The 11,874-nt window shown below is 45.7% G+C and overlaps 1 protein-coding gene across 3 annotated transcripts; it reads right to left on the bottom strand.

Annotated features, from left to right (window-relative positions):
• Nucleotides 1–3,697: 3,697 nt before the first annotated feature.
• Nucleotides 3,698–11,647, bottom strand: LOC110529271 (translation initiation factor eIF-2B subunit beta). 3 transcript variants are annotated; one of them, XM_036984593.1, is made up of 8 exons: nucleotides 11,189–11,644; nucleotides 10,760–10,880; nucleotides 9,897–10,048; nucleotides 9,320–9,483; nucleotides 5,213–5,308; nucleotides 4,802–4,939; nucleotides 4,556–4,622; nucleotides 3,698–3,896 (listed from the first exon to the last, which is right to left on the bottom strand). In XM_036984593.1, exons 1-8 carry the CDS (start codon nucleotides 11,358–11,360, stop codon nucleotides 3,739–3,741), a joined length of 1,068 nt encoding a protein of 355 aa, XP_036840488.1. In that variant the 5' UTR covers nucleotides 11,361–11,644; the 3' UTR covers nucleotides 3,698–3,738. The 3 variants fall into 3 exon arrangements, with proteins under 3 accessions (XP_036840488.1, XP_036840489.1, XP_021467063.2); XM_036984594.1 differs by lacking the exon at nucleotides 11,189–11,644 and adding an exon at nucleotides 10,420–10,691 and having other exon boundaries at nucleotides 10,760–10,818; XM_021611388.2 differs by having other exon boundaries at nucleotides 3,876–3,967; nucleotides 11,189–11,647.
• Between the last annotated feature and the right edge of the window lie 227 nt (nucleotides 11,648–11,874).

An 11,874-nucleotide genomic window follows, 5' to 3' on the forward strand; every position in this document is an offset into this window, starting at 1 on the left:
GCGGGTGTCGTGAAATGCTTGTGTTTCTAGCTCCAACAGTGCAGTAATATCTAACAATACACGTGTGTATGTGGATATAATATTTAGTATATCTGTAGAATACGTAGGGTAGAAATGTATATATTGTATTGTAGTCAAGGCCATCCTATTCAACTACTGCTATACATATACTAATGAAGTGGGTAAAACAGTATGTAAACATTATTAAATGTCTTGGGCCGACTTGTGTTGACTGTTTAACAGTGGCCTTGAGGTAGAAGCTGTTTTTCAGTCTCTCAGTCCCAGCTTTGATGCACCTTTCATGACCTCGCATTCCGGATGGTAACGTGGTGAACAGGCTGTGGCTGAGATCCTTGATGATCTTCTTGGCCTTCCTGTGACACCGGATGCTGTAGGTGTCCTGCGTTGGGCTGACCGCAAAACCCTCTGGAAAGCCCTGTGCTTGCGGGCGGTGCAGTTGCCGTACCAGGCGGTGATACATCCCAACAGGATGCTTTCAATGGTGCATCTGTAGAAGTCTGTGAGGGTCTTAGGTGCCAAGCCGAATTTCTCCAGCCTCCTGAGGTTGAGGAGGCGCTCTTACGCCTTCTCCACCACAATTTCTGTGTGGGTGATCCATTTCAAATCAAATCAAATTTTATTGGTCACATACACATATTTATCAGATGTTATTGGTCACATACACATATTTAGCAGATGTTATTGCGGGTGTAGCAAAATGCTTGTAAAATGCTTTCAGATTGTCAGTGATGTGTACGCCGAAGAACTTGGAACATTTTCACCTTCTCCACTGCGGCCCTGTCTGTGGCTGGAGGCGTGCTCCCTCTGCTGTCTCCTGAAGTCCACGATCAGCTCCTTTGTTTTGTTGGCGTTGAGGGAGAGGTTATTTTCCAGGCACCACTCTGCCAGGGCCCTCACCTCCTCCCTGTTGGCTGTCTCATCATTGTTAGTACACATGTGGCCATGCAGTCATGGGTGAACCGGGAGTATACCATCAGTATTCATGCAACAAAAAAAAATAAGCATCATGCAAAATATATTGCCACACTCCACTTACCAAGACTATTCCCAAATAAAGTTACTCGTTAAGGTAAACTAGGACAACAACATAGAAACAGTGTCACAGTCATATTAAGTCAAGTAAATTGTAAGTCAATAAGTAAATTGTTCACCAATAAAGTAATTATCAGCGCTATTAGGAAAAGACAAATTGCAAGCGTTATTTTTTTTACATACCTTACTAAAGAGTCACCTACAATAACTGGGCAAGATTTCAGAAACGGAAGTGCTACCATAGGATATATTTTGAAACCGGTGCCAGAGCCAGAGGCACGCGGAATTTCAACACCGCTGCGATTCCACAAGAGGCCACTGTAGAAGCCGTGTGACGTCACGAATTTAACTTGAAATGCCTCTAAAATCCTCTCGTCTCTCGCCGGGTGCAGTGGCGTGCGCCTGTAATCCAAGTTGCTGGGAGGCTTAGGCTGGCGGATCGTTTGAGCTCAGGAGTTCTGAGCTCCAGTGGACTATGCCGATCGGGTGTCCGCACTAAGTTCGGTATCGATATGGTGCTCCTGGGGGAGCCCGGGACCACCAGGTCGTCTAAGGAGGGGTGCACCGGCCCAGGTCGGAAACGGAGCAGGCCAAAGCCCCCGTGCCGCTCAGTAGTGGGATCGCGCCTGTGAATAGACGCTGTAGTGCAGCCTGAGCAATATAGCGGGACACAGTCTTTTTGAGCAAAACATTTGTATTATTTTTTTTAAACGTTGTTTTGCATTTGTAACATAAATATTCTGAAACTACATCGGGAAGATACTGCGATATCCATTATTGTATTGATTTCTAAAGATAATGTTAATTTCTTTGCTTAATTTTCGCCCTTTTCTCTGATGTTTTTCACGATGTTGTGAAAAACTGTTCGTTCGTAGATGGGAGTCCCGACTGCCTCCTGTTGGTGCTCCGGTGTAAATTACTGGCTTTCTGATCAGTTCCTCGCGAGCTCCAGTAATGGACGCTGTTGTGGTAAATTAATATCACTGTAAAACAATAGTAATGTAAAAAAAAAAGTAAGTTGTCTTTAATTTCAATGGCGAAGCTGCATAAATGTGGGAGGAATTCAGACGTGACGTCATTGTTTTAGCACATGGTTCAATGTGCCAATAAAGTCAACACAATCGAACTGTTTAGTTGTTGTTTTTTTTTTAAATTGCCGCTGTCTTGGGAGCTAAAATTGGGACGATCGTGTATACTGTGTTAATGACGATACAAAAAGAGTAATGGAGAGCACTGTATAACACGGCAGACTTAACATTTGAGGCATTTGTGGTAAGTACCTGAGGGCTGCCATCTTCATGCATGTCAAATCAAATTTTGTCACATGCTCCCGAATACACCAGATATTCCTTACCTTACGTAAGCACGTTCATCTGCTTACTTACTTAAGCCCTTTAACCAACAATGCAGTTTTAAGAAAATACCTAAAAAGTAAGAGATAAGAATAACAAATAATTAAAGAGCAGCAGCAAATTACAATAGTGGGGCGAAATACAGGGGGTACCGGTACAGAGTCAATGTGGAGACTATATACAAGGGGTACCGGTACAGAGTCAATGTGGAGGCTATATACAGGGGGTACCGGTACAGAGTCAATGTGGAGGCTATATACAGGGTGTTACGGTACAGAGTCAATGTGCGGGGGCACCGGTGTCGAGGTCATTGAGGTAATTATGTATATGTAGTTAGAGTTTTTAAAAGAGGCTATACATAGATAATAACAGAGTAGCAGCAGCGTGTGGGGGAGGGCAATGCAAATAGTCTGGGTAGCCATTTGATTAGCTGTTCAGGGGTCTTATGGCTTGGGGGGGGTAGAAGCTGTTTAGAAGCTTCTTGGACCTAGACTTGGCGCTATGACTAGAGTGGCTGGAGTCTGACAGCCTGGTAGAGGTCCTGGATGTTAGGAAGCTTAGCCCCAGTGATGTATTGTGCTGTACCCACTACCCTCTGTAGTGCCTTGCGGTCGGTCGGAGGCCGAGCAGTTGCCATACCAGGCTGTGATGCAACCAGTCAGGATGCTCTCGATGTTGCAGCTGTAAAACCTTTTGAGGATCTGAGGACCCATGACAAATCTTTTCAGTCTCCTGAGGGGGAATAGGTTTTGTCGTGCCCTCTTCACGACTGTCTTGGTGTGTTTGGACCATGTTAGCTGGTTGGTGATGAGAGCTTCAAGTTCCTTGGTGGCCACAACCTGCTCCACTACAGCCCCATTGATGAGAATGGGTGCGTGCTCGGTCCTCCTTTTCCTGTAGTCCACAATCATCTCCTTTTGTCTTGATCACATTGAGAGGTTGTTGTCCTGGCACCACACGGGCAGGTCTCTGACCTCGTCCCTACAGGCGGTCTCATCGTTGTCGGTGAACGGGCCTACCTCTGTTGTGTCATCAGCAAACTTAATGATGGTGTTGGGAGTCGTGCCTGGCCACGCAGTCATGAGTGAACAGGGAGTACAGGAGGGGACTGAGCACGCACCCCTGAGGGGCCATCGTGTTGAGGATCGGCGTGGCGGACGTGATAAGCATTAAAATGTCCGCTATTAAAATTAGAACGCAGCCCGAAACAAAATCTTAAAAATTGCAGCAAATCAAGACTGTATAAAAACATAAGTGGTTTCACATATCATTGACAAACCAAACACACTAAACCTTTTTTATTTATTTATTATTGAGTATTGTCTGCATATCATTACAGGTCGTGGTCCTCAGGGTGGTAGAGCTCACTCATCAGCCGGTAGATGTAAGAGGGAGCGTTGCCGCCGATGTTAGAGATGAACAGAGTGATGAGTTCAGGAGGAACGTAGTCGAACACTGGGCAGTGCACGTTCACCTTGGATAGAATCTCTCCTACAGAGAAACAGAGTAAAGTCACATGTCGAACACTGGGCAGTGCACGTTCACCTTGGATAGAATCTCTCCTATAGAGACAATAAGTATTCAGACCCTTTACTATGAGACTTCGAAATTGAGTTGAGGTGCATCTTGTTTCCATTGATCATCCTTGAGATGTTTCTACAACTTGATTGGACATGATTTGGGAAAGGCACACACCTGTCTATACAAGGTCCCACAGTTGACAGTACACGTCAGAGCAAAAACCAAGCCATGCGGTCGAAGGAATTGTCCGTAGAGCTTCGATACAGGATTGTATCGAGGCGCAGATCTGGGGAAGGGCACCAAAACATTTCTGCAGCATTGAAGGTTGTAGCGTCATACCCAAGAAGACTGGAGGCTGTAATCGCTGCCAAAAGGTGCTTCAACAAAGTACTGAGTAGAGGGTCTGAATACTTATTTAAATATAATAATTACATTTATTTTTGTACATTTGCAATTTTTTAAAACATGTTTTTGCTTTGTCATTATGGGGTGTTGTGTGTAGATTGAGGAGGGGGGGAATAGTTAAATACATTTTACAATAAGGCTGTAATGTAAGTCAAGGGGCCTGAAAAGTTTCCCATAATGCACTGTAGGTGAGAAAAAAGGATAGGCAAAGAATGCAAGTTTACCTTCGGTGAAGGGAAGCACCTCGTGTGGGGAGACAAACTTATGGAATGTGTCCTCTTCATTGGGAAACTGAGAACACAAAACGAAAAATCCAACCAGTCAAGTCACACAGTGATGAATATAACAGAAGACAACGACACAGTCAGAGGATGTTTGGCCTCACCTATCAGTGAAGGAGGGCTCACTGACAACCACACTTCTATTCAGAAAGTCACTATTCTGTTCCTGACGACTGTTGTTATGACTACCTGAGGAGAGAGCTTGAACATGGGAGCGCAGACGATGAGCGGAGTCGAGTGGTGCCTGGCTGCTAGAGCTACAGTGTGGGTTCCGTTGACCGCCCTGAGCCCGCCATTGGCCAGAACCGTCTGTGTTCCGATGATGACCTGGTGAGAGGACAACCAATAGGAGGAACAGAACAGAATCAAAACTGGTTTAGTTGCATTGACAATAGACAAGCGTCCTCTAGTGAACAAAATACTATTTTATTTTTTAAAGTCCTTATTGTTAAGTAAATCAAGAGAGCTGTTCTGATGAAATAAGACCGGAAATAATCATTTTGGAATTAAAACGCATCGATATTACTACTGTGTGAAAGAAGAATTTATTTGTATTTTTTTTAAATAAAGCAACATAAACAGTAAAAGTGTGAAATTCACCTTATTCACTCGGGACATCACTGCAAATATGGCGGCGTCTGCTATTACAGTGGTCTCGATGCTGGCTTTGGAGAGATTAGTAGCCATTTCATGACCCTTGGGAAAGAGGCGGGCAGAAGGGTCGTTACGACGGTGTGTTGCCGAAATGTAAATGTTCATTATTCAATAAACTTCCAAGAGAGAGACAGTCAATTCATGAAATAGATTAAACGTATAATGACATTTAAACGTTTTAAATTAAATTGGGATCGTTAATGTTAAGAAGATATCACTAACAGAAATGTTTAAATCACAGTGCAGTTATCACTAAATATTAAATGATGTGTGGTTGAAGGACGGGTGGAATGAATGGAAAACAATTCATTAAAAATCCATAAAATATATAAAATTCTATAGAGAGCAAGGCCTTAATGTAACAAGCAAAAGTCAAGGGGGTCGGTCTGAATATTTTCCCGAAAGCACTGTATCTAGCTAGAACCAGTGGGTGGGGGACAGCAGCTAGGTGAGCGCCGTCTGGTAGGTAACCAAGACTGGGGTAGATTGAACTGCACTGCCCCCTAGCAGTCATAAGCAGGACCAGATTTGAAGAGTGAATTCACATCGTTTTATCTTTTAACAGGAGAACCACGAAAGCAGCCATTTTGACTGGTTATGAATGGTATTGTTTTTTTTATTACTCTGCCATTTTTAAAGTCACGCCTCCCTCTGTCCTTGACTTGTCCTAAACTAATCTATTTAACACACTGTCTAAATCAGTCTATACAAACACACTGTCTAAATCAGTCTATACAAACACACTGTCTAAATCAGTCTATATAAAATACTGTCTAAATCCGTCTATACAAACACACTGTCTAAATCAGTCTATATAAAATACTGTCTAAATCAGTCTATATAAAATACTGTCTAAATCAGTCTATATAAAATACTGTCTAAATCAGTCTATATAAAATACTGTCTAAATCCGTCTATACAAACACACTGTCTAAATCAGTCTATACAAACACACTGTCTAAATCCGTCTATACAAACACACTGTCTAAATCCGTCTATACAAACACACTGTCTAAATCCGTCTATACAAACACACTGTCTAAATCAGTCTATACAAACACTGTCTAAATCAGTCTATATAAAATACTGTCTAAATCCGTCTATACAAACACACTGTCTAAATCAGTCTATATAAAATACTGTCTAAATCAGTCTATATAAAATACTGTCTAAATCCGTCTATACAAACACACTGTCTAAATCAGTCTATATAAAATACTGTCTAAATCCGTCTATACAAACACACTGTCTAAATCAGTCTATATAAAATACTGTCTAAATCAGTCTATATAAAATACTGTCTAAATCCGTCTATACAAACACACTGTCTAAATCAGTCTATATAAAATACTGTCTAAATCCGTCTATACAAACACACTGTCTAAATCCGTCTATACAAACACACTGTCTAAATCCGTCTATACAAACACACTGTCTAAATCCGTCTATACAAACACACTGTCTAAATCCGTCTATACAAACACACTGCCATTAGAATCTTAATATCACAAACAGAACTGGAACCAGTTTTAGGAGGCCATGTCATTTTAATGGTTTTCCCCAGTTGCCTCTCCTCCCGACAGCGGGGCCTGCTCCCCTCCTCCTCCCGACAGCGGGGCCTGCTCCCCTCCTCCTCCCGACAGCGGGGCCTGCTCCCCTCCTCCTCCCGACAGTTGAAGGTGCCTGCTCCCCTCCTCCTCCCGACAGTTGAAGGTGCCTGCTCCCCTCCTCCTCCCGACAGCGGGGCCTGCTCCCCTCCTCCTCCCGACAGCGGGGCCTGCTCCCCTCCTCCTCCCGACAGCGGGGCCTGCTCCCCTCCTCCTCCCGACAGCGGGGCCTGCTCCCCTCCTCCTCCCGACAGCGGGGCCTGCTCCCCCCCTCCTCCCGACAGCGGGGCCTGCTCCCCTCCTCCTCCCGACAGTTGAAGGTGCCTGCTCCCCTCCTCCTCCCGACAGCGGGGCCTGCTCCCCTCCTCCTCCCGACAGCGGGGCCTGCTCCCCTCCTCCTCCCGACAGCGGGGCCTGCTCCCCTCCTCCTCCCGACAGCGGGGCCTGCTCCCCTCCTCCTCCCGACAGCGGGGCCTGCTCCCCTCCTCCTCCCGACAGCGGGGCCTGCTCCCCTCCTCCTCCCGACAGTTGAAGGTGCCTGCTCCCCTCCTCCTCCCGACAGTTGAAGGTGCCTGCTCCCCTCCTCCTCCCGACAGTTGAAGGTGCCTGCTCCCCTCCTCCTCCCGACAGTTGAAGGTGCCTGCTCCCCTCCTCCTCCCGACAGTTGAAGGTGCCTGCTCCCCTCCTCCTCCCGACAGTTGAAGGTGCCTGCTCCCCTCCTCCTCCCGACAGTTGAAGGTGCCTGCTCCCCTCCTCCTCCCGACAGTTGAAGGTGCCGTGCCCAGTTGACAATCACCCCTATAATTACCTCAAAATATAATCTCAAAATGGTACGTACCCTCTATCAGTCCACCGAATCACAGAAGTCTTATCAGTCTACTCTGGCCTACTAGGGAGCACACAATGAGAGTGTGTGTAATTTACCACGGCAAGAAGACCAAGACGAACGGATGCACATGCTCCGTTAGTGTCGCTACAAAATCTGAATGAAAACGCCTCCGATGGAAGAAATGAATCACGACGTCGCTGATGATTAGTCTGCTTCTGAGCCTCAGTCTGAACCTACACCACCGAGGCCTATGTGCAAAAAAAGCCAGAACGTTATGCACTGAGCAGGTGCCCGCACCACCACCCAATAAAAGCAAGTGACAATGCTATCAGCACCACATGTCCTCACAGAGAGAGCAGGCCTTACATCTCAAGCAAACATGAACAGCGCACTCACCAGCTTTGGTTGTTTAGATGACATGCTACAGTACATCAGGGACTGTGGCTGAGACGCACAGGGAGCAAAGAGACACTGCCGGTGAGCGTTTATTTAAATCATGTACGGCTCAGTACGTCACTGGGACCACGCTTCCTGTCTATCCAGGACCTCTATACCAGGCCGTGTCAGAGGAAAGCCCTAAAAATTGTCAAAAAGACTCCAGACACCCTAGGCATAGACTGTTCTCTCTGCTACCGCACGGCAAGCGGTACCGGAGCACCAAGAGGCTTCTAAACAGCTTCTACCCCCAAGCCATAAGACTCCTGAACATCTAGTCAAATGGCCACCCAGACTATTTGCATTGTCATCAAAATAGTCAGACTATTTGCATTGTCATTCCCCCCATGTAGCCTACATAAAACATAAACTAATGAAATTGATACGGCAGAATTTGAAATAAAATATATTCCTATGTATTAATACACTGAATTTTTTCAGCCAGAATGAAATGAAATGAAGAATGACTGCTCGGTAGCTTGAAGAGGGGTTCCTCGAGGCACAGCGTTCGTAGTGCTGAACATTTAAACAATTTGTTTTTTTTAAATGTCAGTTTAAACTTTTAAAATAACTTTTTACATTTGTCACATGATCCCCAGCTCCCGTGTGTGTTCCTTCTGTGAATATACAGGCGTGGGATAGAGGAAAGATGGAGGGGTGAAAGTATAGTTGGAGGGAGGTGAGGGAGGGTTGATGGGAGTGAATGAGGGGTGAAAGTATAGTTGGAGGGAGGTGAGGGAGGGTTGATGGGAGTGAATGAGGGGTGAAAGTATAGTTGGAGGGAGGTGAGGGAGGGTTGATGGGAGTGAATGAGGGGTGAAAGTATAGTTGGAGGGAGGTGAGGGAGGGTTGATGGGAGTGAATGAGGGGTGAAAGTATAGTTGGAGGGAGGTGAGGGAGGGTTGATGGGAGTGAATGAGGGGTGAAAGTAAAGTTGGAGGGAGGGAGGGAGGGTTGATGGGAGTGAATGAGGGGTGAAAGTATAGTTGGAGGGAGGTGAGGGAGGGTTGATGGGAGCGAATGAGGGGTGAAAGTATAGTTGGAGGGAGGTGAGGGAGGGTTGATGGGAGTGAATGAGGGGTGAAAGTATAGTTGGAGGGAGGTGAGGGAGGGTTGATGGGAATGAAAGTATAGTTGGATGGAGGGAGGGTGTGAGGGATGAAATGGAGGAACGGTGGATACCTGGCAGAAGGGGGCACACTCGGCCACGATGACGTGGAACTTGCGTTTCCTCGCTGCGTCTTTGAGGAAGGCCTCGACGGTGCGCGAGCGGCCGACAGTCATGATGACCTCGTTGGAGTGGATGTGCTCCAGGGCCTGCATGGCGATGTTGTCCGTGGTGCCCTCTGGGAGAGAGGAAGAAGACCGTTAGCTCAGTGCTGCTTGACCATGACTATACCCATGGGTTGTAAAAACAACAGAGACGATTGGTTTAAACTAAAGGAGACGTTCGTTTGAATCATTTGGATTTCAGCCACAACCAAGTATAGAACTATGACCTTAATAGGTCTATGAAGGAGGTGGAGAAGAGAGAGACTGATGGTGCTCTCTAAGACAGTGTTTCCCAATTCTGGGTCCTCCAGTACCCCCAACAGCCCGGACAATCATACTCAATTCTACTCATTGAGGGCATGATGATTAGTTAACAAGTTGAATAGGGTGTGCTTGTCTGGGGCTACATAAAAATGTTTTTTTTTTTTAAATAATACTTTGGGAGGGCCAGAGTTGGCAAACACTGTTCTAAGTGAACGTGTCTTACCTAGCTCTGTGAGGAGTTCATTGATGGCCTCTATGACATTAGCTTTGAGATGAACAAAGTGTTGTCTGAAGTTCTCCTCGCTCAGCCCCCCTGACGTTAGCAACTTGTGAAGGGATTCCTGCTGGTCTGTCTCCTCGCTGCTACCACGAGACCTAGGGGATACAACACACACACACACACACACACACACACACACACACACACACACACACAGAGAGAGAAAACAACTTGGGGAAGAAAAAAAAAACCTTCACATTTCCAACTATTGCATCATTTGGCACCTTGCCATGGCAACTATTGTTGTCGAGTTCCACAGGACACAAGCAACGTTAGCAGCAAGCAGCAGACGCTCAAACAACTTCAATCGTTTGTGGTTGTTGCTTGTAGCTGCATGTCAGCATATTCATAAACTCACCTGGCATACCCCTGATGATAAACCACCTGGCATACTCCTCCTCCCATATTCCTCCTCCCTGATGATAAACTCACCTGGCATATTCCTCCTCCCTGATGATAAACTCACCTGGCATATTCCTCCTCCCTGATGATAAACTCACCTGGCATATTCCTCCTCCCTGATGATAAACTCACCTGGCATATTCCTCCTCCCCGATGATAAACTACCCTGGCATATTCCTCCTCCCTGATGATAAACTCACCTGGCATATTCCTCCTCCCCGATGATAAACTACCCTGGCATATTCCTCCTCCCTGATGATAAACTCACCTGGCATATTCCTCCTCCCCGATGATAAACTACCCTGGCATATTCCTCCTCCCTGATGATAAACCCACCTGGCATATTCCTCCTCCCCGATGATAAACTACCCTGGCATATTCCTCCTCCCTGATGATAAACCCACCTGGCATATTCCTCCCTGATGATCTTGAGGACACGCAGTACCATGTTGCCCACGGTGGTCTCAGACGGCTGGGCGGCTGTCATCCTCCTCCCTTCCTTGCGAATAATTTCCATCAGGTCGCCTATCATCAAATACAAGAGGATATATTTTATCCATACATCATTCCTAGTAGTGAATTGTGTTTTTAGACATGACTAACTCACGAACCCATTGGACCGGTTTCAACAATTACAGGCAGTCTATCGTAGCAGTTCACATTTTGACATAGAAAACTACAATGGACGTGAAATCGATTTGATTAACAAATAACCCGTGGCAGATATACTAATGTTAGCTAGGAGGTAAATTAACTAGCTAACTACCCGAAAGTTAAGCTATCGAATAAACTCAAAATTCTCCTATTAACTATAAGACTTTAGATAACGTTACCTGCGCTGCTCCATCGTGCCTGGGCTGTTACTTTCCGGAGCAAAGCTGTCGTTTCTCTGGCGGTTTCTCCCGACCCTCGGATCGGTCCTGTCCCACAACCTCCCCGCTTTAAATCGGCCAGAAAAGCCTCAATTCGCTCTGTTAAATCTGCTTCTTTGTCAGCCCCAGGCATACTGTTATCTGAATTCACCAGCTGACGTTAACTCGATGCTTTATCAAAACAAGTTGATGTTGTCGACATAGAAAATGATAGAGATCTCTAGTAGCCAAAAGGCAATTTTAGCATGAACTTTTAGCACGGGCAGCGCCATTTAGGGCTTCCGCCATGCTTCCGATATTTTAAAGCAGTTCATTGGGTGAGGCTTCTTATGGGTTTTAGCCTCAATGGCGCTGCCCATGCTCTCACAGATGCCGTAGTGGAACAAATATAAAGAGGAGTACTCTATCTATCTCTATGGTTGTAAACCATTTGCATAGGGAAGTCACGTGAACCGGAACCAGATTGCGCGTGAAAGGAGGATGCTTCCGGTACATTATTCTAGTCCAATGCTGATTGGACCAAATTATTAGAAGGACATCTTGTAATATTTTCAGATTTCATAAAAATAGATTTCACCAGTTTTTGCATAAAATAGACATTTAACCAATACCATTTACTTTCTATAAGAGTATCTATGTCATGAGCC

The sequence above is a fragment of the Oncorhynchus mykiss genome, chromosome 8 (genome assembly GCF_013265735.2).
Source record: "Oncorhynchus mykiss isolate Arlee chromosome 8, USDA_OmykA_1.1, whole genome shotgun sequence".
Lineage (NCBI taxonomy): Eukaryota > Metazoa > Chordata > Actinopteri > Salmoniformes > Salmonidae > Oncorhynchus > Oncorhynchus mykiss.

Bases quoted from the DNA above. Each gene is read 5' to 3' on its own strand.
- LOC110529271 (XM_036984593.1), bottom strand. From the start codon at position 11,360: ATGCCTGGGGCTGACAAAGAAGCAGATTTAACAGAGCGAATTGAGGCT. The intron at 9,484-9,896 runs GTAAGACACGTT...CCTCTCTCCCAG, and splicing joins TGAACTCCTCACAGAGCTAG to AGGGCACCACGGACAACATC. The intron at 4,623-4,801 runs GTAGTCATAACA...TTGTGTTCTCAG, and splicing joins TGTTCAAGCTCTCTCCTCAG to TTTCCCAATGAAGAGGACAC.